At 39.8% G+C, this 27760-nt stretch overlaps 2 protein-coding genes across 7 annotated transcripts; both read left to right on the top strand.

Moving 5' to 3' along the window:
- Positions 1–1050: 1050 nt before the first annotated feature.
- ccz1 (CCZ1 homolog, vacuolar protein trafficking and biogenesis associated) lies at positions 1051–9905 on the top strand. The gene is made up of 17 exons (XM_061967454.1): positions 1051–1203; positions 3455–3530; positions 3609–3705; positions 3787–3884; positions 3950–4043; positions 4119–4199; positions 4274–4321; positions 4397–4480; positions 5852–6027; positions 6098–6179; positions 6254–6315; positions 7793–7904; positions 8069–8102; positions 8222–8339; positions 8984–9142; positions 9243–9370; positions 9454–9905. Exons 2-17 carry the CDS (start codon positions 3517–3519, stop codon positions 9507–9509), a joined length of 1443 nt encoding a protein of 480 aa, XP_061823438.1. The 5' UTR covers positions 1051–1203; positions 3455–3516; the 3' UTR covers positions 9510–9905.
- Positions 9906–10144: 239 nt separating this feature from the next.
- On the top strand, positions 10145–27523 carry dlgap5 (discs, large (Drosophila) homolog-associated protein 5). 6 transcript variants are annotated; one of them, XM_061967457.1, is made up of 19 exons: positions 10145–10244; positions 13631–13884; positions 13972–14159; positions 18047–18118; positions 18215–18254; positions 18339–18404; positions 18499–18597; positions 18689–18763; positions 18844–18896; positions 18968–19197; positions 21092–21235; positions 21317–21405; positions 21476–21636; positions 21710–21811; positions 25761–26013; positions 26081–26610; positions 26697–26856; positions 27010–27053; positions 27145–27523. In XM_061967457.1, the coding sequence occupies exons 2-19, from the start codon at positions 13641–13643 to the stop codon at positions 27250–27252; spliced, it is 2658 nt and encodes an 885-aa protein (XP_061823441.1). In that variant the 5' UTR covers positions 10145–10244; positions 13631–13640; the 3' UTR covers positions 27253–27523. The 6 variants fall into 6 exon arrangements, with proteins under 6 accessions (XP_061823441.1, XP_061823439.1, XP_072770171.1 ...); XM_061967455.1 differs by lacking the exon at positions 10145–10244 and adding an exon at positions 10702–10775; XM_072914070.1 differs by lacking the exon at positions 10145–10244 and adding an exon at positions 11579–11692 and having other exon boundaries at positions 13631–13878.
- The last annotated feature ends 237 nt before the right edge of the window (positions 27524–27760 follow it).

Here is a 27760-nt window from a genome sequence, read left to right as displayed (position 1 = left end):
ACAAGTGTCTCAAAGGGCTGCACAAGCCACAACGACATCCTCGGTACAAAGCCCACATACGGGCAAGGAAAAACTCACCCCAGTGGGACGTCGATGTGAATGACTATGAGAAACCTTGGAGAGGACCGCATATGTGGGTAACCCCCCCCCTCTAGGGGAGACCGAAAGCAATGGATGTCGAGTGGGTCTGACATAATATTGTGAGAGTCCAGTCCATAGTGGATCCAACATAATAGTAAGAGTCCAGTCCATAGTGGGGCCAGCAGGACACCATCCCGAGCGGAGACGGGTCAGCAGCGTAGAGATGTTCCCAGCCGATGCACAGGCGAGCGGTCCACCCCGGGTCCCGACTCTGGACAGCCAGCACTTCATCCATGCCCACCGGACCTGTGTGCCCCCCCCCCCCTCAAGGAAAAGGGGAGCAGAGGAGAAAAGAAAAGAAACGGCAGATCAACTGGTCTAACAGGGGGGCTATTTAAAGGCTAGAGTATACAAATGAGTTTTAAGATGGGACTTAAATGTGATGTGACCCTCTTTCTAATGGATTACATATTTAATTATCTATAATTATCCAGAAAGAAACAACCAACATAAAAAAAGTGTGCGGTATTCAGCAGGAACCATAAGTTGCAGGGCTTGGGTTTCTACACGAGCAGCTGATAGATGACATCAATCAGCGTTGCCAGACAGTGGGACATTTCACTCTCTGTATAATCTACTTTTTTTTAAAATCCCAAAATGCACGATAATTGTAATTACCAATAAATGGCTATTACAAAACAAAAAAGAAACAGTACATAATGCACTGTGGATGTTGTTTGTTTTACTTGTGTCTTTGCAGCCAGGTGGAAATGCTGTTCTGCTACTGGTAGCCAAGCTTTTTCCTCGAAGTGTATTTAATTTAAAACTGTTTTATAAGATAAAATAGTACTGTAGGGGGTATTTTATTAAGGTATAAGATGGTATTGAGTAACGTCGAAAAATGTAACACAATATTTTCGCTAAAAATGCAATAATGTTTAGCTACTAGTACGATAGTTTGTCATTTACCGTCTGGCAACGGTGCGTCGAGCTGTCAAAAGCAGGAAGTTAACAATGTGAAGCATCTTTCGGTTTTTTTTCCGTTCCCTCCTCTTTAATTTGTTTTCCACCCTGTGTGTCAACACAACGTGCACATGGACCCGTAAGTTTATGCTCTGTAAGGTGAGTCTTTCTGTCTGTTTTTCAATGTTTCGTTTTAAGGGGTTTAGCCACCTTGTCGACGCAAACCGGAAGCGCATATTAGCGAAACTAGCTTTTTGCTAAGTAGTGTCTTCTAGATGCTCATTTATTTAGCTCAGTTGGTGGCTTACTAACTGTTTGTTTTACTTTGTTAAGCGAACTTACAATTGCAGAAATATAATCCAAACCGCTATAAATGTGTTTTTATAATGAAATATTTGTGTTAGACCTTCATTACAAGTACAACCCATTTATCATTTATTTATTGGAGTCATTCTACAGCAGCTACAATCTCAGTATGGTTATTAGTTAGTATGAGTAGAATACACTCATCTTAGAAGTCATGACTTACAGTCGATGGCAATTAACACAAATGTTAGAATTGTTACATTTTGACAGTTTATAACAGGTTTCCAAAGTGTGGCCCGGGGGCCATTTGCTGCCCGCAACTAACTTTTTAACGGCCCACGGTTCAGTCTAAAAAAATGCTATTACAAAAAGTGAAACAAAAGAGCAAATTGGTTTAATGTAACAAGAAAAAGTTGCAATGTTGACTCTACTAACACAAAGCTGTCATGCAGGCTGTTTTTTGTCTTTGTACTTTCTTTCTTGTTCTTTTGTCACTGTTCAAAAAAATAATAATAAATCGAAATCAATGTTGTTATGAATTATTGACCGAAGCAAGGCTCCAATTACTTCACAGCAAGTATTCATCTTTAAAGCATTGTGGAAGGAAAGTGTGTTTGCCAAATTTAAAAACTAAGCTTTCTTTTATAAAAAGGGCATACCAAACAAACAAACAAACAAAAAATAATATTATAAACTTAATAATCTAGATAGATCTGAAGTTGATCTAGTGACATAAGTGTTGAACGTTTTTTTGTATTTTTTAAATACATATGATTTATTTATGAGTGGAGCCCTATTGGATCTCCAATTATTTTAGTAGGATTTTTTAAAAACTGACATGACTCCAAAAATGATAAATTACAATGATTGTTGTTATGAATTATTTTTAAGGCTCCAATTATCCATCCATCCATTTTCTACCGCTTATTCCCTTTGGGGTCGCGGGGGGCGCTGGAGCCTATCTCAGCTACAATCGGGCGGAAGGCGGGGTACACCCTGGACAAGTCGCCACCTCATCGCAGGGCCAACACAGATAGACAGACAACATTCACACTCACATCCACACACTAGGGCCAATTTAGTGTTGCCAATCAACTTATCCCCAGGTGCATGTCTTTGGAGGTGGGAGGAAGCCGGAGTACCCGGAGGGAACCCACGCAGTCACGGGGAGAACATGCAAACTCCACACAGAAAGATCCCGAGCCCGGGATTGAACCCAAGACTACTCAGGACCTTCGTATTGTGAGGCAGATGCACTAACCCCTCTGCCACCGTGAAGCCCCAGGCTCCAATTACTTTACATCAAATAATGATAATATAAATAATAATGGATTCGATTTACATAGCACTATCTATACACTAGACACTCAAAGCGCTCACAAAGAGTGAAAACCCATCACTCATTAACTCCACATTCACACTTTGGTGGTAGTAAGCTACATTTGCAGCCACAGCTGCCTGGGGTATACTGAAGGAAGAATGGCTGTCAATTTGCGCCTCCGACCCCTCCGACCACCACCAAACATTTATACACTTTCATACACCAGTGTGAACGGCAAGGGTGAAGTGTCTTGCCCAAGGACACAACGGCAGTGACTTGGATGGCAGAGGTGGGGATCGAACATGGAACCCTCAAGTTGCTGCCACTTTACCCACTGTGCCACGCTGTCTCGCTTTGAAAATTTTAGGGGGACAAATATTTTATATTTTGTTTTCATGCCAAAAAAACAGGGTTGTCTTTGACAAAAAAGGCCTAAAACTTGGGAAAAAACTTTGTATTGACAGATAGGCCTAAAGTTGATGTAGATATTTACTGTAAGCATTGAATACATCAATTTAAAAAAAATAATCTACAACTTAGGTTAAAAAAATAAATAATATTTTGTTTTTGTTTGGAAAATAAAAAAGACATGCTTTAATTTTTCAGTGTGTGGCCGTCAGTGGAAAAAGCTTGGACACCTTGTGTTTATAAGATAGTCTTTATTAGAATTTAAAATCCTGCCTTCTATTACAACGGTCATCAGCCTATCTTTTATTTGCCTACTTGTAATAATCCTATAAATAATATTTAAGCGTAGATAATTTTTCAGTTTTCCTCCTGCAGGCAAACGGCATGCTAGCCAAACAATCGTTCAATCAAAGGACATCAAGACAACCGTGACACTGATGTTGATGATAAGGTAAAAACAGTTTGTATTTAAATATGTTATCGTCAATATTTTAAATGTGCTATTACTTTGTCTTGTTGTCTTTTTTAGCCCCAGGATGGCATCAGGTATGCAAGAGAAACAGTACACCCCTTCTCTGCTCAATTTCTTCATTTATAACCCCACGTTTGGACCACGGGAAGGAGAGGTGAGCCTGTATTTGTATATTATGTATCTTTTTATATATCTCGGTGCTCCATATTTCTGATAATGTGTTGCGTTTTTTCAGGAAGAGAAGAAAATACTGTTTTATCACCCCAGTGATGTGGAGAAGAACGAGAAGATCCGAAATGTCGGCCTTTGTGAAGCTATTGTTCAGTTCACCAGGTAGTCGTAATAAGAACTGTGCTTACTGTGGAGTTAGAGCTCACTTGTGTGTGTCATGTTTCTAGAACGTTCTGCCCAACCAAACCAGCAAAATCTCTGCACACACAGAAGAACCGGCAGTTTTTCTTTGAGCCTGAGAACAATTTTTGGATGGTCATGGTAACCTTTTTTAAGATCCTTTTCTTATCGTTTTTTTATTTAAAAAAAAAAAAAACATTCATTTTTATTTCTTAGGTGGTTCGAAACCCGATGATTGAAAAACCCAATAAAGATGGAAAACCTCCCACGATAGAGTATCAAGAAGAGGAAATACTTGTAAGTGCTGCCTCTTTGTCTGAATACGCAACTTCAACGTACAACTTATTTACGATGCAGCCTTTCCTCTGTAGGACACAGTGTATGGTGCAGTGGTAAAGCAATGCTACAGCATGTATAAGGTACACACCAGTATGTTTTTATGAATCTCACCTGAAACCACCACATTTTGAGTGATTACTTTCATTATGCTGCAGCTTTTCAATGGTACCTTCAGTAGAGCCATGGAGGCCGGCGGAGTGGAGCTGCTAATTCCGAAGCTTGAAAAGTTCTTCTACAGGGTAAAATTTTAGTCATTTGTATATATATTTTTAAGGCCTATTGTGTTACCATCTTAGGGTGCACTCACATTCCTAGACCAGTTGTTTTGTACTAAAGCATATTTGGCATCTAACTAGGACTGCAGCTATCAATTATTGTAGTAATTGAGAAAACTATTAATTAATTTGTTCGATTAATCGGGTAAAACATACTTTATAGCCTCAATGTGTATTTTAGAGAAATTAGTTGAAACAACAATTGTTCTGTTTGCCATCGCCTTCATTCTTTTTTCTAATAAATACACATTATTAACATTGAAATGTAACTTTTAACGTGTGTATGATAGAAATATATATTTTTTTAAACTGTTCGCCGGCAAACAGATCGTAGCCCTCTGTGTGCTCCATTGCAGCGGCCGTGCAGAAACTATGTCGGCATATTTAATGTTCCAGGTGCTCCACACGGTCCGGATTTAATACATTTTTATTATTTACACTCCCTAAGCGATTAATCGAAGCAACAAAATATTATAAATAATATTATATTAATACATATTAAAATAGTAGAAACTTTTTTCTCATCCATTAATCGTTGTAGCTTACATTTAACATGAATTTTTTTTTATGCTACCCAAGCATGTTTTTAATCTTGTAACTCTTGTAATAATAATTCATTTTCTTTAGTTCCCAAAAGGGCAATCAAACAAGAAAAAGTCACAACAAGTCAACACGTGTGGAACATTGCTGTAAAGCATCCAAAAGTGCTTCCAGTGCAATCCAGATTGCTCCAAACATAAGACGACCCCCTTTATTTTTGTTTTTGGAGCTTCTTTTTTCAGAAGGCTCACTGGTATCTATGAGTGACAAAATGTAAAGTGTTGATTCATTTGGTGCCACAGTAGGGGTGTCAAAAAAAAAAAAAAAAGGTTGTTTTTTTTTGTTTTGTTTTTTTAATGAGTTGCGACTCTTATTTGTAATGATTCTTAATCAATTGAAAAACGATTAAAATAGATTTTTGTAAATTATTATTATTATAATTTGAAAATATGTCCTGTCCGGCCACTTTATTAAATGTTTGAGTAGAATATTATTAAACAAAACCAGTTTTCTTTCAAGTCATATAGAAATTTATCAGAGCTTTTATCTATTTTATGGAGGAATGTAGTTAATCATAGAACTGGAACCCAATGTTATTTCAAAAAGTATTCATATTGAATTGAGAATTGTTTTGAATTGAAAACGTTACCCCCAATAATCAAACTGAATTGAATCGTGTGGTGCCCAAGCATTCAAAGTCCTAATATCCAGACCCGACTATAAGACACCTGAATTTTTGTTTTATATATATTATATGTTGTTAATATGTACATGTTTTTGGATTGCACACTCCAGTATCTGCAGACTCTCCACCTGCAGTCATGTGACCTGCTGGACGTATTTGGAGGCATCAGTTTCTTCCCACTGGACAAGATGACGTATTTGAAGATCCAGTCGTTTGTCAACCGAGTGGAGGAGAGCCTGAGCCTCATCAAATACACAGCCTTCCTGTATAATGACCAGCTCATATGGTAACAAGCTCACAAGTCTAGTGGCTCACACGCGGACTTTACAGGTGTTAAATTGTCGTTGTGTTTGCAGGAGTGGCCTGGAACAAGATGACATGAGGATCCTGTACAAGTACCTGACCACTTCACTGTTCCCCAGGCACTCTGAGCCAGAGGTGAGGGAGGGGCACTGAGGATGTTGTGAATAAACATTTTGTAGACTTGTTATTAATATTCATATTATATTTAGCTGGCTGGGAGGGACTCTCCACTGAGGCCAGAGATTGCTGGCAATTTGTTGCACTATGGGAGGTGAGTTTTATAAAGTCCTGTAAACCATTTGCATTCACTGGCCAGGGCATTATGTACAGTATACCCGCACAATTTAATAAGGCGCTTCAGAAGAGATATGTATACAAACGTAACAATTCTCAGTTTTATGATGGCTTTATTTCCTCTACATGAGAGGACTCTCAGTATGATGCAAACCAACAAACAAAATTGTTGTGTTTTGTTAAGCAGATTAGTACATCGGTAAATAAATAAAATGCTGACGTTGTACGCCTGCTAGCAGGCTCTGTGAGATGAATCTGGAATCTGATTGGTTAAAGAAACAGCCTCATTGCTGATATAGTTTAAAGGGGAACGGCACTTTTTTGGGGGAAATTTTGCCTATCGTTCACAATGATTGTGAAAGACAAGAAGACGGATGTATTTTGTTTCTAATGCATTCAAACTCTTAAAAAAAAGTCTGCTTACAATGGAGTCAATGGGAGGTCCTTATACCGCCTATAAAGCCCTCTAAATAACCATCCAAAAACCGCCAACAGTACTCCACTTACATTTCGTGCCCTGAATATTAACCAAGTATAAGTGATATTATTACTATAAGAGCTAACACAGACAAATTATTTATAGTGGCACCGTGATCACAGAGAGCGAACTAGCTTGTGCTGCTATATTGACATCATCAGGTGGTGATCTGTCTGCTTCCTTGCCTCATAGCTCGTGAATGTTTTTTTCCAGATCACAAATATTGTCTCTCACCTTGATAGTATGTAGAAGGATGATGACATAATTCGACAAATTGGTCAACTTTGGCATCCAATTTAGACCCGAAAATGGCGAGAAAGGCACGAAAAGACGCTTTTATCTATGCGAGAATTACGAGTCATTCTTCATCCACACGGGACTATATCAATATCTTAACAGTCGGCATCCCAGTGACAGCAGGCATTGTACAGTAAATGATAGAGCTGTAACCGTATTGTAGATACCACGGTATTGGTATCACCAAAAATGATTCCCGGGTGCGGCACCGCTGCTGCCCACTGCTTCCCTCACCCCCCAGGGGGTGAACAAGGGGATGGGTCAAATGCAGAGAACACATTTCACCACACCTAGTGTGTGTGTGACAATCATTGGTACTTTAACTTTAACTATTACAGTTTCAAAATCTTCTCAATAATGCTGTGACGTGTGCAATATCAAACGTTTTAAGGGGCTGGTGTGTTCGTAGACAGAAAATTACAAAGTTGGAAAAAAATCAAAATAATAAACATGGATGTTTTCCGTCGGTTAAAAGCTCGAAATGTAAGTTTCGATTATTTTTTAATTAATCGCCCAGCCCTAAAAAAAAGACTTGAATTTAGGTTGTAAATGTAGGTCCGTGCTTCTGAGAGTGTTTAAGCCTGCAGTCAAGGCTGTGCTAGCCCTGAAAACCCTCCCACTAATGAGAAAAATAATGGTACGTTGTCTCTCTTTAAACTTTACACTCCTTTCCTGACAGGTTCTTGACAGGACCTTCTAATCTAAAAGATCCTGAGGCCAAGTTTCGTTTCCCTAAAATATTTGTCAGTTTAGAGGATGGCTATGAGGAGCTGCATCTGATTGTTTATAAGGTAAGCAAGACTTTTCACATACAATTAGTCTATTTAGCATAGTTTTTTTTTCTTCGTTATGTTAGAATGATTGGAAATGGTCATTATTAACTGTTTTGAAGATTTAACTGTTTTTTGTTTTTTTAAGATTTAATATATAATTGTTGCGTTTTCACCTTTTCCAGGCGATGAGTGCTGCTGCCTGCTTTATGGTCGACGGTAATCATTTGTCCTGCCTAGCTTTCCCCTCCTTGCTAGCATATATTTATTTTCACCAGCTCAGTAAAATGTTTTTTTTTCTTTTAACGTCTTTCCTGTCTTTTCCGCTTTCCATGCAGCTTCTGTGGAGTTGACAAGAGACTTCTGTGAGCAGTTGGATGGATTAGTGGGCCCGCAACTCACCCTGCTGGCGTCTGATATATGCGAGCAGTTCACCATCAACCGCAGGATATCAGGGTCAGTTGGGCATTGATTGCGTTCTCTTGTTTTCAGTCTATTCACTAAAAGCAGTTATGGTGTGTATGTATATTTTTTATTGATATCCTGTTTTTTATTAAGCTAGGGATTGTTTTGTGACCAATGTCACACAGTTTCCACACTATAGGCTTCCATCATATTTGGCTTCAGATATATTCGTGACTGTAATCCAAGCATCCAAGGATGGACTATAGAGAAGAATCCACTGAATAAATAATGACGTCCTGAATTCTTCGTCTGCCGCCTATCCCGATTTTGTAAACTGCGTCAGTAACTGCATCCTCCGCTGGCTTGTCCCAATGGCTATAATCCTCTAAAGTGACGTATCTTGGTGTATAATTTATAAATGCTTGACCCACTGCGACTATTTTAGCTACCATCCAGCAAACTGGCTGATGCTGAGACTACTGTAAAGCTTCAGTTTGGTGTGCAGTGTGTGCTTACACAATCTACTGTTTCAGAGAAAATTTGCAAACGTGAGTCTTTAGCATGAAATGAGATGCTGTACTTAATAAAAATCAAAGCAGCGTGGCATATTTCAGATTTCACAGCTGCTAGCAAATGGATAATGTTGCACTAAGAGTTCTGTGTGCTTACATTTGTTGTTATGTGCGTCCATGTAGGCCAGAGAAGGAGCCCCAGTTTAAGTTCATCTACTTCAACCACATGAACCTGGCAGAGAAAAGCACTATACACATGAGGAAGACGGCCAGTGTCTGCCTCACTTCTGTCCACCCTGACCTCATGAAGATCTTGGGGGACATCAATTGTGACTTTGCCAGGTTAGGGTGTACTTGATCTCGTCAGCACAAATGTTTCATTGACATAAAGTGGTGCTCAAGTGGTCTGCACAAGTAGTTATATTTTGTTTGTGCGTTTCAGGGTGGATGAAGATGAAGAAATAATTGTGAAAGCAATGACCGACTACTGGGTTGTTGGCAAGAAGTCAGACCAGAGAGAACTGTATGTGATATTAAATCAGAAGAATGCCAATCTGATTGAAGTTAATGGTATGTCTGCACTAGGCCTGTGTTAGATCAAGCTGAGGTGAGCATATTTTTATAAATAATCTTATGCTTTTTCACTTCTGCAGAGGAGGTTAAGAGACTTTGTGCGACGCAGTTCAACAACATCTTTTTCCTGGACTAGTGGAATGGACATAAAGATTCTTTGACCACACTACAAACTTGTCAGTGTTGTAGGGAACCACAGCATCATTTGTGTAATGCAATAATTGCATTGTAAGAAAAAAAAAAAAAAAGCTTTCTCACCTTAATTTTTAATTTAACCTTTACAATGTAATGTACTTTTGTAATTAAGTGTAAAAAAAAAAATCCCTCTGCGTGTACTTTATCATTTGTCTGCACATAACTTCTTGTGTTTCTTATCATGAAACATTTTTGTTTATATGTCTCAAACTGGTGTGCATATAACTGCTATTTCTGGTTACATAGCTACTAGTTTTCAGTTTTTAAAAAGGATCTCATGTCAAAAATCATTGTTTGTAAACACAACTACATTTGAATAAATTATGTAGTTATTTTACACCACAAGCCTCTTTTTTTTTACATTACATTTGACTCGTTATATATTATACTACTATGCTATGATTTATACTCTTACTGCGTAACAAAAAGGCTTTATGTACATAAGCTTTTTAGTAAATAGCAGGGTGAAAAAATCCGGCGCCTGTCAAAACTATACCGGAAGTGGAAGAATCGAAGAACCAATCAGAAGTCAATATACTTGCTTGACGTCACCCGGTACAACCAATCCGTTCCTTCAGATACTTTCAAACGTTAACCGCCATTGTGTGACTATTTTTCTGGCTGCTTGGTGCGTCTGTTTTTATACTTTTAAGAAGGAAAAGAAGAAAACACCGAGGTAAGATAGATATTTAAGGATTGTTTGAAACATGTTTTGGCCTTTTTGTTTCTAACATGTATGGTTTGCGTTGTTTGTACGAGGTAAGATAGATATTTAATGATTGTTTGAAACATGTTTTGGCCTTTTTGTTTCTAACATGTATGGTTTGCGTTTTTTGTACGAGGTAAGATAGATATTTAATGATTGTTTGAAACATGTTTTGGCCTTTTTGTTTCTAACATGTATGGTTTGCGTTTTTTGTACGAGGTAAGATAGATATTTAATGATTGTTTGAAACATGTTTTGGCCTTTTTGTTTCTAACATGTATGGTTTGCGTTGTTTGTACGAGTTTCCTGTTCGCTAAATGAACGTGAACAATATATTGCTATATATAGCAATATAGCTAGCGACTATAGGCGACTATAGTCGCTAGCTGGGTTTACTCGGTTAACGTTACACGCATGGTCACGCCATTGTGTGACTATTTTTCTGGCTGCTTGGTGCGTCTGTTTTTATACTTTTAAGAAGGAAAAGAAGAAAACACCGAGGTAAAATCAATCAATCAATCAATGTTTATTTATATAGCCCTAAATCACAAGTGTCTCAAAGGGTTGCACAAGCCACAACGACATCCTCGGTATAGCCCACATAAGGGCAAGGAAAAACTCACCCCAGTGGGACGTCGATGTGAATGACTATGAGAAACCTTGGAGAGGACCGCATATGTGGGTAACCCCCCCCCCCCCCTCTAGGGAGACCGAATGCAATGGATGTCGAGTGGGTCTAACATAATATTGTGAGAGTCCAGTCCATAGTGGATCCAGCATAACAGTAAGAGTCCAGTCCACAGTGGGGTCAGCAGGAAACCATCCCGAGCGGAGACGGGTCAGCAGCGCAGAGATGTTCCCAACCGATATACAGGCAAGCGGTCCACCCCGGGTCCCGACCCCGGACAGCCAGCACCCCATCCATGGCCACCGGATCTGTGTGTCTCCCCTTCCGCAAGGGATAGGGGGGAGCAGAGGAGAAAAGAAAAGAAACGGCAGATCAACTGGTCTAAAAAAGGGGGGCTATTCAAAGGCTAGAGTATACAAATGAGTTTTGAGATGGGACTTAAATGTTTCTACTGAGGTAGCATCTCTAACTGTTACCGGGAGGGCATTCCATAGTGCTGGAGCCCGAATAGAAAACGATATTTAATGATTGTTTGAAACATGTTTTGGCCTTTTTGTTTCTAACATGTATGGTTTGCGTTGTTTGTACGAGTTTCCTGTTCGCTAAATGAACGTGAACAATATATTGCTATATATAGTAATATAGCTAGCGACTATAGGCGACTATAGTCGCTAGTTGGGTTTACTCGGTTAACGTTACACGCATGGTCACGCCATTGTGTGACTATTTTTCTGGCTGCTTGGTGCGCCTGTTTTTATACTTTTAAGAAGGAAAAGAAGAAAACACCGAGGTAAGATAGATATTTAATGATTGTTTGAAACATGTTTTGGCCTTTTTGTTTCTAACATGTATGGTTTGCGTTGTTTGTACGAGTTTCCTGTTCGCTAAATGAACGTGAACAATATATTGCTATACATAGCAATATAGCTAGCGACTAGTGATGGGTTCATGAGGCGTCATGAAGCGTTTCGACACATTGCAAAACTGTATTGATACTGTGTTACTAAATACTGACATCTGCTGGACATTAAAAATCCCTACAGGCAACCTATGGACCGACTCAACTGACACTGATTTTATGACCTAGTACAGTGGTTCTCAAATGGGGGTACGCGTACCCCTGGGGGTACTTGAAGGTATGCTAAGGGGTACGTGAGATTTTTTTTAAATATTCTAAAAATAGCAAAAATTCAAAAATCCTTTATAAATATATTTATTGAATAATACTTCAACAAAATATGAATGTAAGGTCATAAACTCAGTGAATCACAAGCTCAGGTTTGTCACTAAAATTTCTGTCAAAAAGAACTGTGAAAAGAAATGCAACAATGCAATATTCAGTGTTGACAGCTAGATTTAAAAAAAGTTAAAGTTAAAGTACCAATGATTGTCACACACACACTAGGTGTGGCGAGATTATTCTCTGCATTTGACCCATCACCCTTGATCACCCCCTGGGAGGTGAGGGGAGCAGTGGGCAGCAGCGGTGGCCGCCCCCAATTCCAACCCTTGATGCTGAGTGCCAAGCAGGGAGGTAATGGGTCCCATTTTTATAGTCTTTGGTATGACTCGGCCGGGGTTTGAACTCACAACCTACCGATCTCAGGGCGGACACTCTAACCACTAGGCCACTGAGTAGGTACATTTTCTGTGGACATGTTCCATAAATATTGATGTTAAAGATTTTTTTTTTGTGTGAAGAAATGTTTAGAATTAAGTTCATGAATCCAGATGGATCTCTAATACAATCCCCAAAGAGGGCACTTTAAGTTGATGATTACTTCTGTGTATAAATCTTTATTTATAATTGAATCACTTGTTTATTTTTCAACAAGTTTTTAGTTATTTGTATATCTTTTTTTCCAAATAGTTCAAGAAAGACCACTACAAATGAGCAATATTTTGCACTGTTATACAATTTAATAAATCAGAAACTGATGACATAGTGCTGTATTTTACTTCTTTGTCTTTTTTTTTCAACCAAAAATGCTTTGCTCTGATTAGGGGGTACTTGAATTAAAACAAAAATCACCGGGGGTACATTGCTGAAAAAAGGTTGAGAACCACTGACCTAGTATATACAATAATATAAACCAAGTCATTGTATTTCATTTAGGATTATTTCATAACTTCATTTGAATAAAAATATATTTTTTGTCTTTTTTAGATACAGTCAATAAATAATGTGAACATGTATCATAACATGGAAATCTAAGAGAACGTGTTGTGAATGAGGATGCTTGTGGACCTGGAAATTATTTTTTAATTTTTTTTACACAATTTTATTTTAAAAAAAAACAGTTTTTCCAACGTATTCAATTTTAGACGCTTTCTCTTCTTAGTTATTATTTCTCCGGCTGTAGAAAAGACCCGCTCACAGGGCACAGAGGAGGCGTCAGTGTGACACAGTTCGCGTATCGGTCACGTGACCAAAACAGCTCATGATCGGTCACGTGACTTTCTAAAAGCGGTACGCGCACCGACACAGGGTTTCGCTCTATGAGCTCGACGCATGCGCCGATGCATCCGTGTTGCCGGACCCATCACTACTAGCGACTATAGGCGACTATAGTCGCTAGCTGGGTTTACTCGGTTAACGTTACACGCATGGTCACGTCATACATATGTTTAATGTACCTACAATAACAGTTATTACTTAAACACATCAATTATTTAGAATGGCATTACTGTAATAGCGGTTATCCTGTTATCCTTCTATTTACTACAGGCACGTAACCATGGATTCTAAATTTTCCCACTTCCGCCAACGGGACAACAGTGTGTCCATGCTGAGGGTAAAAATGTCCCGCAGATCGGCTCAGTCACAGAAGGAGAACCGAGAGAAAGTTGTAAATGCACGGAGGCAACTGGACAAGCTGCAGGAGCTGGAAATATCAAGTCTGGATGCCTCCATGGCTGTGACCAACACGTCAACAATCAAAGAGATAACAAATCTCCATGCAAACTCTGCCAAAGGTACCGGTATGTCTGCACACTTCCATGAATACATTGTCCGATTGAGTGCTCATCATAATAGCTCATTTGTTTCTGTTATGTCCATCTGTGCAGGTAAAGCTGTAGAAGAGAGGCTAAAACAGCTTGCACGCTGGAAAGAGAGAAAAGCCCTTCAGAAAGAGAAGGAAAAGCAAGAGAAGGAGCGTAAAGGAGTGTTTAAGACTGGCCTGTATCATCCTAAAGACACTCAGTGCCTTTTCGCTTTACCTCCCATACCTGCAGCCTTCACCAAAGCAAAGGAGGTACTCAAAAAGGCCACTCACTACACACACCTGCATTAAGTCAACATCGGATTTGATTATATGCTGATTAAATTACCGGTAATATTTTCCTACAGTAGATCCCTCATTTATTTGAATTATGTTCCAAGACCCACCAAGCAAATTGCAAAAAACTGCAAATAATGAACTCTCATTTAAAAGAAACAACAACAAAAAACGCTTATTTTAAAATCTGTGTTTCTCAACTTATTTTTAGTGAAGTACCTCCTTTTTGGATTTTTTTTTTTAGGCAAGACCCTCCTAACCAGACTAAAGTATTTTTGGTTGGCATCAAACTGTAGCATCATTAGCTGATTGACTGCGATTGAAAATAATGCTTATCAAAGAGATCTTTTTTCAGAATCCGAAACACTTCATTAACCCTCGTGGGGAAATGTTTGAAACATTTGGAATTAAAGCTCATATAAAGTGACCTAAATTGTTCACAAGTAAATAGTTAATTAATTACGACATAAAGCTTTGTGCACATACAATAGGTATCAACTCGAAGTGCATTACACACAGCTGGAGGGAAAAAAAAGTTAATATAGTGCAAAGGTTTGTTTATTACAGAAAATTAAATTTACAAGAGGCCCTTTTCCACTAAAAGTTCAGGAACTTTAGGTTCCTGTAGAAGTTTGTGGTTTGTGTTTCCACCACATTTCACAGTTCAGAGTAGTTTATGCAAATCAGGCTGATGACATATGGAGGATTGAATGATTGAAACTTTTATTAGTAGATTGCACAGTACAGTACATATTCCGTACAATTGACCACTAATTGGTAACACCCAAATAAGTTTTTCAACTTGTTTAAGTCGGGGTCCACGTTAATCAATTCATGGTACAGGAGTAGTTTAGTACATTTCTACACTGATACCATGTAAATGAACAGACAATGTTAGGTCAGAGTTATTTTACTAAAAATGTAAATAAATGACATACGAAGCAGTAAAATACCAAACAATATGATTTAAAAAATAAAGTGTACCGAATTGTTCAGAAAAAGTCAGGCTTTTGTCTGCAGTGTCTCACAGTCAGTCAGCCTCTCAGTAAATGGTGAATTACTGAGGGTCAGGCGATTCCCTATGGTCCATTTCAGCTGTAAATAACAATAAATAAATAATAAATGTGTTTATCTCACGCCGACTACACAAACACATTGTCTTTATACATCTTTTGATAACATTTGGAAAATTATTGCTTAAAAATGTCAGAACATTTTGAGTTTTCAAAAACTAAGCAATAATCATCAAAATTATAATGAATAAATGCTTGACATTTCACTTCGCATGTAATGATTTTCATATCACATATTAGTTTCACATTTGAAGTAGAATTACTGACATTTTACAGGATATTCTAATTTCTTAAGTTTTATCTTAATATTCTTTACCCTCTGGGGACATTTGATTTGAATTATCTTTAAAGCCAGACATAAAAGTCCTTCAGGTTTTGAAGGGCATAAAAACATTTGATAACATCCAGGACTCACAAGGAGGATACACAAGAGTTCAGAGCTGTTGCAACCAGCAGCCCATACAGCCACCTTAGAGAAGAAAAATTAGTAAAAAGGGACAAGTGGTAGAAAATGGATGGATGATTTAAATGAGCAAAATAACTCCTATTGTGCAAATGTATACTGTTTGAAAACTGTGACATTATTTGATCAAAGGGCCTTTGAATGGGTAGAACTAAAAAAAATCATCACATGTTTGGTGTTTTAAGGGAGAATCCATCGATCCATCCATTTGTTACCGCTTGTCCCGTTCGGGGTCGCGGGGGTGCTGTAGTCTATCTCAGCTGCATTCGGGCAGAAGGCGGGGTACACCCATATCATATAAAATTAAACAATTCTAAATGTTTTAGATTTTTGAAAAATAAAATACTTGTATGTCCTGTTTGGTTTTGGGGTATTGTACAATAACTGCCAGTGTATCGTACTGCTATGAAATACCGTATTTTCCGCACCATTAGCCGCACCTAAAAACCACAAATTTACTCAAAAGCTGACAGTGCGGCTTTTAACCCGGTGCGCTTTATATATGGATAAATATTAAGATTCATTTTCATAAAGTTTCGATCTCGCAACTTAGGTAAACAGCCGCCATCTTTTTTCCCGGTAGAACAGGAAGCGCTTCTTCTTCTACGCAAGCAACCGCCAAGGTAAGCACCCGCCCCCATAGAACAGGAAGCGCTTCTTCTTCTACTGTAAGCAACCACCCGCCCCCGGAAGAAGAAGAAGCGCGCGGATTTTCGTTTCATTTCCTTTGTGTGTTTACATCTGTAAAGACCAGACTACAAAATGGCTCCTACTAAGCGACACGCGTATAACGCAGAATTTAAACTTAAGGCAATAAGTCATGCAGAAGAACACGGAAATAGAGCAGCAGCAAGAGAATATAACATAAATGAATCAATGGTGCGTAGGTGGAGGAAGCAAGAAGATGACCTGCGCCAGGTAAAGAAGACAAAACAGAGTTTCCGAGGGAACAAAGCAAGATGGCAACTGTTGGAGGACAAACTGGAACAGTGGGTTGTTGAGCAGAGAGCAGCAAGCAGAAGTGTCAGCACCATCACTATTCGAATGAAGGCAACAACGCTAGCAAGCGAACTTCACCTGGATGATTTTAAAGGTGGTGCTTCTTGGTGTTTCCGGTTCATGAAAAGACGCTTATAGACTACGGTATCGTCACGGACTACAAAGGCGGACTCGCACAATTTTTCAGGATTTATAGAGATCCCAAATACAGATCAGCAGGTACCAGAAGGTAAGAAAAGTTGTGTTTGCATAATATTGCGAAACAAAGTGCCAGATAATATGTCTTACCTTATACACACACTTTTCAATTCGGACACCGAAGACGAAGAATTCGAAGGATTTACGAATGAAGAATAACTTCAGAAAGTGAGTGCTATGTTTATTTTGTGTGTTGTGACATTAACGTTCGAGCAACATTATGTTGCTATTGCTCTGCACTATTTTGAATTTTACTATGTTTGTGATTGCACATTTGCGTACATTTTGGGACAGAGTTGTTAGAACGCTGGTTTTTAATATATTATTAAAGTTTGACTGACCTATCTGACTGTTTTTTTGACATTCCCTTTAGCGCAGCGTAGGCGCGGCTTATAGTCCGGGGCGGCTTATTGGTGGACAAAGTTATGAAATATGCCATTCATTGAAGGTGCGGCTAATAATCCGGTGCGCCTTATAGTGCGGAAAATACGGTAATTGGAAATTGATTTTAAAATTCAGCGATAAAGAAAAACTTGTAGGAAAAAAAAATGTATAATGGAGTTACAGAACACAAATTATGGCTAAAACACAGCAAAAACTTACTGAAAGGATAAAACTGTCAGCCTATGTTCCCTGAGGGTTACTGTTCTTATAAAGACAAATATAATTGAATTTATAAACTCTGCAGATAGCACCATCAGCGGTCCCCTCCAATGTTTCTCATTGTGCCCATTGGGTTGAGTTTTTTCTTGCCCTGATGTGGGATCTCCTTGAGGATGTTATTGTGGCTTGTGCAGCCCTTTGAGATACTTGTGATTAAGGGCTATATAAATAAACTTTGATGATTGATTGATCAAACCTCTTTGTATTTAAGTTACCAATAATTGAATATTTACAATTTAAACCAGACAAAAAAATATTTTGCGAATATGCGGGGGAACAAATGCCAAACTTGTGACATACACTGCATCACAAGAGCTGTTTTTAATATATTGGTTGCACAAGGGGCCAAAATAATAACACATTGAAAACAGCATTATTGTGTTTGTGGATATGAAGGAGATGGTGCAGATGTGAGGGACTTTAGTTTGAGTGTGTTTGTGTATAATTGTGTTGTTTTTTTACGATAGACAAAAACAAACACCGCTCCATCACAGAGCACCAGGGTAACTCGTTCAATGAGGCAGCAGCAAACGCAGAAGGTGCCACTTCATCACATATCTTGTTGCAAATTATTTCCATGAAACACGGTACTGTAATACCTTCCATGGTCTTTGCCTTTACTTCTGCCTCCACAGCCTCTAAAGACGCCGAATCCAAATACAACCGCAAAGAAAGGTAAATTAAATGCATCTTAAACATTTGTTTTTATTTTGAGTGAGTGAGGCTTAGCTTTTCTTTTTTAAATTATTCCTACTGCAGAGAGACCAACCAGAGGAGCTCCCGTTAAAGCGGCTCCGACTTTGGCTAAGAAAAACATATGTCCAGGTGACTACCAGCAAGAATCAAGATCATTTGTAATCAGAGCCTCTAATCAGCTATCGTGTTTCTTTCCACTTCTTCTATTTCTTTATTTGCACAGCAGTGGTGCCAGTAGTCCGAGCACAGTCAATCCGATCTGTCAACAGATCTGTTCCAGCAGCCCCAGTTGTGACTAACGAGCCACATGACAAATCTGAAGGTATTCCTAAATGTAATTCCTTTGACCACACCTGTAAGGAACACTTCAATTGCTGTGGAGTGCTTGAATGTTGTTTTTCTGCCCCTAAAAGTCCAGAGAATCACAAGAAGCAAAGCCACTGTCGAAGCTATGGTGCCACCCTCTGGAAAGGGAGGGAACTGCAAAGGTATTGTTTCATCTTTGTGTATTTTAATGTATTATCTGATCAAATTAGAGTAACAGGGGCAATAATTGGGTCTGTTGTAGCCGATATCAAGCTCATTGTCCATCCTGCCGCAACGCCCCTGGCAAGCCTTTCAGTGAGTGACACACATTAAAAAATAAACCGTGCCTTTGACCAGTAATAATAATAATAATCTAATTTGCGTAGGCGCTTAAGGCAGAGGAGCTTGACCATCAGGAACCAGAAAAACCTCAACCCCCCAAGTCAACTACCTGTCCCGAGGAGAATATGAAGGTGGACGAAGAAGCAGCTGAGGAGCTTTCCTCTTTGGCCTCATTCGCTCCCAAGGGATTTGTCTTCCAGGCTCCTGTCGGTGTGTCAGCCTTCAAATTCGAGCCTCTCACACCTCGCTCAGCAGATGCCTTTCTTACTCCAAGGTCTGTGTGGTCCTTTTTGACCTTTTTTCAAAACCCTTTTTGCATGAGCTGATCAGGGATGGGCGATATGGCCCTCCTGAGATAATGATATATATTGCAATATATTATTTGGTATATAAATGATAAGAGAACCATTTCAAAGTGGGTTACAAAGGCTCCTAATTTGGCTGCTTATATATTCTGTAACACTGACTAATTTGTAATTGTACTATATTGTCAATGGGATGGGTACCAAATTCTTAACTTTTATAGGCACCAACCAAATTTTGTCGGTACTAGCGGGTATTGATTAATGTAAAATAAAAATGTTGATGCCTTTGTTGTACATAACGTCGCGTCCGGTTGCAGACTAAAAACGGCTCAAGGAAACAATCATTCAAGCAGCACTTTAAGTGATGTTGAAATGTTCAACACTAACAAGATAGAAAACACTCAAAAGTAAAGTAAAGCTCCATTCTTCCAAAATGTGCTAGCTTGATGCTAGTTTACATTGGATTTGCCATAGACAGGCTATTATTGGCATTAGCATTTTTTACCGAATTTTGTAATGAAAATTTAAACTAATCTGAATGGTACCACCAAACAGCTGGTGTGTAATAAGTACAGTGCTTAGGGTACAAACACTTTGTAGAGCGCAACATAACATTCAGGTTCATGGAGAAAGCTACTCCCTGGTTAGATACAATATTATTGATGGCCTATAGAGTACTGCCATCTAATGTTTTGATGTGCATTGCAAATGAGACTCAAATGTAAAAATTAAAAAAACAAAACGTAGCAACTGAACAGCACAGTTATCACAATCAACGGGTTTAGATGTTGCATTACAAATTAAATTTGACTATCAAACAATTACTATTTGTTAACACACGGAAAAAAAGAAAATTGATACTATTGAGAACTGATGTCGATTCCCAGTTACTGGGAATTGGCACCGTATTGATTCAAATGTGAACGGTACCCATCCCTTTTTAAAACCTAATTTTAATCTACTTGCTAATTTACTGTTAATAGCTTGTTACTTTATGTTGTCTACACTTTTGTTAACGTGTAATAAGCACTTATTCTTCGTCTGTTGTTTGGTTACTTAACTTTAGTTTGGGTGATACTACACATTTGGGTATCGATCCAACACCAAATAGATACAGGGACAGTAATGGTCATCCATCCATCCATTTTCTACCGCTTGTCCCTTTCGGGGTCGCGGGGGGTGCTGGAGCCTATCTCAGCTGCATTTGGGCGGAAGGCGGCGTACACACTGGACAATCATATCAATGATAATACTTAGTTTTCAGGATCATTTAAATGATAATATTTTTGACCACGACTGTAATCAGACAAAACACAGGAGCAATTAATATTGAAATTGTTTCCTAATTACATAGACGATTTATAGTAAAGTAAATGGTGCCAAATAATTAAACAAAAGCAAAAACTACTCTCTGATCTTTTTTCCTTAGTTTGTAAACAATAAAAACGATTTTGTGAGAAGAAATATCGATCTAATCACTGTAGTATCAACCACACCAGGTATCGTTACTGTCTGTATTTGTTTCTATCCGCCCACCTGTTTTCATTCAAAAGATTTAGCTTAGCGGTTAGCTATTCTTTTTTGTATCCTACTGTGTGTAGCGTAGCATGTTTAGCTATGCCTTGTTCTTTAGTGATAATGATACTTGTAAAAAAAACGCTGTTTCTTTGCCACGGGCGAGGATTTGTGATTTAGAAGCTGCACTGTGGAGAGACATTAGCATAGACGCTACATTGCGTTGAGGACGTCTTTGTGTGCATGTCGCTGTCAAAATGCTATAGATTTTTACATCATTTATATCGTGCAACCCGAGACGTGATGTGTTTGTTGTTGGTTTTTTTACCGTTTCCTTCCCATCCCCAGCTTCAATTTTCCACCTGCCCCTGTATTCACTGATAAACCTCAAGCAAAGCCAAGTGGATCTTCGCCACCTAAATCACCTCGCCGCTCTCCTCCTCCAGCCCCAAGTAGCCCGTTAGAATCCAAGCATGATGTGCCATACTTTAGGTAACCAGGATACTAATGTGTGAAAAGCTGTGTATTTATAAAGAATGTGTCAAATTTGAAGTGTTGTGTACTTATGTTTAGGTCAGAGATTAATAACGAGACGGACAAACTGATGTCTCTCAGTGCTCAGTGGGAGACTAAAGTGGAAGATGAATCCATTCCTGAAGAAAGTGAGTAAAATATTTGTTTTTAAATTGACATAAAAATGCTTATTTTATTCATTGTTCCATGTGTGTTCAGTGAGAGACCGCATGCGTACAGCCATCGGTCAAGCAAGGTTGCTCATGAAAGAGCGCTTCAACCAGTTCAGCGGTCTGGTGGACGATTGCGAGCTGGTCCGAGGGGACAAACTCACCACCTGCAGCGACCTGCAGGGTTTCTGGGACATGGTTTACTTCCAGGTGATAGGAAACACCTGTTGTTGTGTTTCTCAGTGGCAAAAGAGTGCTCACATGTTGCACTCTTGTCTCCCAGGTAGAAGATGTAAGCAGGAAGTTTGATGCCCTCAAAGAAGCGGAGGTGCGAGGGTGGGTAGATGAGCACAAGCCACAGGCACGGCAAAGAAAAGCAGTCAAGGTGAGTATTTGATATCTTTTTTAGTGTTCAGTTAATCAATGGGGTTGAATTCTGTGCATAGTTCAATTTGTTGAAGTCTTCCTCAATTTATCCAAACCATAAGAGGTCCTTTTGAAATACCCTCACTTATTGGTTCCTCCCACCATGACAAAAAATGTCAGCTTCCCAAAAACGGCTGTAAAATATACAGTACCGTATTTTCCGCACCATAAGGCGCCCTGGGTTATAAGCCGCGCCTTCAATGAACGGCATATTTAAAAACTTTGTCCACCTATAAGCCGCCCCGTGTTGTAAGCCGCATCTAACTGCGCTAAAGGAATGTCAAAAAAACAGTCAGATAGGTCAGTCAAACTTTAATAATATATTAAAAACCAGCGTTCTAACAACTCTGTTCACTCCCAAAATGTATGCAAATGTGCAATCACAAACATAGTAAAATTCAAAATAGTGCAGAGCAATAGCAACATAATGTTGCTCGAACGTTAATGTCACAACACACAAAATAAACATAACGCTCACTTTCTGAAGTTATTCTTCATTCATAAATCCCTCGAATTCTTCTCCTTCGGTGTCCGAATTGAAAAGTTGGGCGAATGTGGGATCCAAAATGGCCGGCTCCGTCTCGTCGAAGTAATCGGAGTCAGTGTCGCTGTTGTCCAGCAGTTCTGTGAATCCTGCCTTCCGGAAAGCTCGGACCACAGTTGTGACCGAAATATCTGCCCAGGCATTTACGATCCACTGGCAGATAGTGGCGTATGTCGTCCGGCGCTGTCTCCCTGTCTTGGTGAACGTCACATGTGTTCGCCTTCTGTCATCCACTGTTCCCACGCAGTTAGCAGTCTAGCTTCGAATGCCCTGTTGACACCAATATCTAGCGGCTGGAGGTCTTTTGTCAATCCACCCGGAATGACGGCGAGTATTGAATTAAGCGCGTAAGCGTGTCTCTTAATGTGATGTTATGAGCTAGCAAATATAACAACTACACTACCCAGCATGCAACGATAGTGACGAGCATGCGCGGTAGCCCTGAGAAGCGTTGTATGCTGGCAGTTAGAATGTGGTTATGAGCACGCTGTGAGTAAACGTTGAGAACTCAGTTAACACGCCTCGTCTGCATTATTTATAATTAGACAGACAACACACTTAATAGGAGCCATTTTGGGGTCTTTACATAAACACACAAATGGAAATGAAACGTCACATATCCCAGCATGCACCGCGCGCTTCTTCTTCTTCTACGGGGAAAAAAGATGGCGGCTGTTTACCGTAGTTGCGAGACCGAAACTTTATGAAAATTAATATTAATATTAACCCATATATAAGGCGCACCGGATTATAAGGCGCACTGTCAGCTTTTGAGAAAATTTGTGGTTTTTAGGTGCGCCTTATAGTGCGGAAAATACGGTACATGTGTACAGTCATGTGTCAAACATTTTGGGGAGTTACTTAAATTATCTGCTTCAGGGTTTCCCCTTTATTGCCAAGATACCTGTGGCGGGGGGGGCGTTGTCATAATTTACTATGATGCACATTTTCCTTAAAAGGGCAAAAAACAAATCTGTGTTAATAACTTACATATTATATATTTATATATATGTATATTTATTTATTTATTGTTTTATTTTTCAAGTGTTGCTGCTTATTGTACAATCTACTTTTGTTGAGAATTTTTCAAGACTAGAGACTTCTCCAATCCTTTCAGTCACTTATCTTTATTAAAAACTACTAGCAACATAACTAGCATCTTTTTCTGGTGTTATTGTAGACTGTACTTGTGTTTAAAGACTCTTTTGCTGCTCCATGCTAGCATGACGTCGCACTTGCTTCGCGCTGCTAATAGCCTTCCTCTCCCTAAAAGCCGCCACTGTCCTCTTACATTTTGTAGATCGCTGTCCGCGGATATATCTCGGACACATTAAAATATATCCACATCGTAGACATGCTGCCTCCAATCCAGACAATCCTGTGTGTTATGCTTACTTCATCACAGCATCCTGTTTCGGCAGAGCTGTTTCGCTAATCAGAGTCTTTATTCGGCGGCCAAAGTTCCGGTGCATCACTATTTAATAGTGCACAAATAATAAAAAATATTTATCCATTCATACTTTAGCGACTTGTTAGTGTTAATGTGTATGTTTGTGTGTTATGATGTTCATTTTTCCCATGGTCTGTGAACACACTATTGGCAGAGAAGGCGGAAGTGTTGTCAAGTGTCTGGGGAAGCATGGAGACGGATTTCTTTGCAGAGCAGGGAATATGTGTTGGAATTGGGCCGATTGTTAGCACATGATTGGCAATAAACGTCGGATTTTGTGTGTCGTCTTCTGGATGCTTCAATACATTATATTACCGTATTTTCCGCACTATAAGGCCGCATTATAAGGTGCACCTTCAATGAATGGCCTATTTTAAAACTTTGTTCATATATAAGGCGCACCGCATTATAAGGCGGATAGAATAGACGCTACAGTAGAGGCTGGGGTTACGTTATGCATCCATTAGATGGAGCTGCGCTAAAGGGAATGTCAACAAAACAGTCAGATAGGTCAGTCAAACTTTATTAATAGATTACAAACCAGCGTTCTGACAACTCCGTTCACTCCCAAAATTAATAAACAGCTGTTTTATTATTTTCCCCGAGGTAAAGTCAGTGACGTGGTGTTTCGTTTATCTTTTAACAACAGCAAGGTATAACAGTAGTGCAACATTTATATCCCAAAGTGGAGGGGAACTTTTCCTCGATTCAATAAACACGTAAAAACAGTCTGATACTGTTACGGTAAATCAAACGTTAGTGCAGTCACAATATAGTAACATTTGAAATAGTGCAATAACAATATATCAATAACTCAACGTTGCTCAAAAGTTAATGTCCCACAACACAACACACAAAATAAACATGTAAAGCTCACTTTATGAAGTTATTCCTCATCCACGAATCCCTCGAATTCTTCTTCTTCAGTGTCCGAATTAAACAGTTGGGCGAATACGGCATCCAACGTGCCCGGCTCCATCTCGTCGAAGTCGTCATTAATGGAGTCAGTGTCGCTGCTGTTGTCTAGCAGTTCAGTGACAATTCCTGCCTTCCTCATATATCCCAGCATGCACCGCGCGCTTCTTCTACGGGGGAAAATGAAGTCGGCGGCTGCTTACCGTAGTTGCGAGACCTGTTGTGGCTCAATATTGGTCCATATATTAGGCGCACTGTCAGCTTTTGAGAAAATTGGAGGTTTTTAGGTGCGCCTTATAGTGCGGAAAATACGGTACTTGAATTTGTTTTCACGTGAAAAATCCTAGTTTTTAAGGGGTCTCGGCATATATTTTGTCATGGCAGTGCTCTCTGATTGACTTCATAAAGGGGAAAGCATGTGCTTCAATAACTTTGCTGCTTTCTGCTTTCAATAATTGCTCTTCCCGCGTTCCATACGATAGTACTGTAGACACTTTTCTGTTTGTTCAGTTCTGACAGCCAAAGCAAAACACTACAAAAGTGGCCCATGTAGCTTTAACCGAGGTGATACGTCCCTTCCAAAGACAAAATGTCCTCCACCATGGCAGAATTCCTGGTTGAAGATGTCACTTGAACACTGTGCCTTCTGCAAGAAAACGTGGCTGTTGTGTTTGCCAATATTTATTTCAGCGTTCTGAACAAATATTAGTTTACAGTCAAGAGGCTTCTGGTGTTTTTAGTCAAGGGAGGAATTATGGTCTTTTAAAAAAAAATCATAAAATTGACTTGGGACCTGCAGTAAGCCTGTCTTTTCACACAGCCAAAATGATAAAACGAATGATACAGAAAGTCCTTGAAGTGTTCGCCAACCTTAAGCCTGACCCTCTTAAGGCTTTAAGCGACGCAAAAAATGGAGCATTGCAATTTTCTTACAATCTGCACTGTAAGCACTTCAAGTTCCGAGTGAGGCTTTTTTCAAAACGATTGTATCTTTCATAGAAACCTGTAGTAGCACCTGCCAAGCCACCAGGAACCAAAGCAGGGGCCAAGTCTCGCCTTGCTGCCATCAAAGCGGCCATGAGAGCCAAAAAGCAGGCAGCCGAGGCAGAAGAGGCGTCAAAGGTGGCAGGTGACACCCAGGACGAGGCGACCCCCCCTGAAGGACCACAAAGTCAGGTCGCACCTCAAGCAACTGACACTGTGGTCTTTGATGGAGGCTTCTTCTCTGTGGCGAGTCCAGCCAGGGCATCAGGTGAGAATCTTTATTAATGTTATTATTAATATTATTGTGACATTGGTGTGATCGCGCCACTTTGCAGGCTACGTGAGAAGATCCAGACGCCTGAGTGCCGCCATGCCTCCACATGCTTCTCCCTGCTCTAGCTACCTTTCCCCAAGAAGGGTCACTCGGCGCTCCCTGGCCTTGGCACAAACCCACGGAACTCCTGTTCAGGGCAACCAAACTCCCCTATGCCTTTCCGCCAAACAAACCTCCCTATGTACACCAAGGCTGCAGCTTCACACTCCTCAGCCAACCGCAGACACATCACTTTCTTTCCTCCCTCCCACTGAAATGCCTTCGTGCAGCCCCCTGCTGGAGGAAACCTCAGCATGTCCAGCAGAAATGGTTTCAGTGCAAGAATCCACCATGGGTGTGCTTCCTACTATTTCCGTCGTCCAAGAAAACGACGAAGCAGCCAAATCTGTCACGACAGCCTTGAGCTTCATGCCGTCACCCAGCAGCACTCCTTGCCAGTGTTCCCCCACTACGACCACATCTCCTGCCGTGCAAAGTTCAAAGGGGACTCCAAAGTCCATGTGCACCACACCCGCTAGCTCATTTATGGAGGTAAAATGTCAACACGCCTTGTATGAGCCACCAGCAAGCTGATAATATACAAACAAAAGTCATTGTGTTTCTTTTACGTTTAATAGGAAATTCCAGGTTTGGACTTTGAGCGTTACCTCCAGCCCTCACAGCGATGCAGCCTGTCACCAATGGAGCCAGTTACCATGGAGACGCTGTCGTCTATGACAGTGGATGTGGAGATGGAGAGTCCCAGAAGTCAATCTGAACATCTGACTCAGCAAGAAGGTATGATGATGCCATAGGTGCCACACGCACACAACCCATGTGATTGTACAGTGATTACAGTAAAACTGCTTCTTTTGCACATGATGTTGGGCTTGGGACACTGTTTGTTGTTAATAATAAATCTATCCTTCCACACGGTGATACTTGCCACAGCACTGCCGCCACCATTTTCACCTTTAACCCCTCAGACGACACAGGTTCAAGCTTTCTTTTCCCACTACATCTTTTAAACCGACAAGCTTATCACGGCCAAATATTCATGTTGCATCTATTTGTTGCTTGTTTTAGGAGCAGACAGCACAGGCGTCCTTGCTTCTCTTCACCCCGAATCTCAAGGACCGGATACGCCCGTCGGTCTGCCCGAGTGACCTCATGTACTTCACCCCTCCTCTGTAATTTTGAATCACGGCTATTTTTTTTAGTATTCTTAAGGGAAAAACTTGATAGAAGTTGTCATCTTTTAAAATATACATATTTTTTGCAAAATCAGTGCTGGTTAACTTTTATTAAGAATTGTGTTTAAACTCAGGACCTGGGTCTTCATTTATAGAAGTGTGTGTGGATTTTATACCAGAATTGACGAACACAAAGAAATGTTCAGATAGATAAAATATGTTTGTCTTAAAGTACCGGTAATAAAAAGCAGCCATTCTTTGGCACAACACAAGTTACCATGAGCACTACTTTTTCTGCCAGCTGAATGGCATGCATGTGTAGAAGGTGTGTCAATATTATTTGCTTTTTGTGCAGTAGTATTTTTGTACTGTTACATATTTAAATACCGTATTTTCCGGAGTATAAGTCGCTCCGGAGTATAAGTCGCACCGGCCGAAAATGCATAATAAAGAAGGAAAAAAACATATATAAGTCGCACTGGAGTGTAAGTCGCATTTTTTGTGGAAAT

Source organism: Nerophis lumbriciformis, linkage group LG11 (assembly GCF_033978685.3).
Source record: "Nerophis lumbriciformis linkage group LG11, RoL_Nlum_v2.1, whole genome shotgun sequence".
NCBI classification, from domain to species: Eukaryota; Metazoa; Chordata; class Actinopteri; order Syngnathiformes; family Syngnathidae; genus Nerophis; species Nerophis lumbriciformis.
Note: the sequence above shows the minus strand (reverse complement) of the source record. Positions and strands in the feature narration are given on the sequence as shown.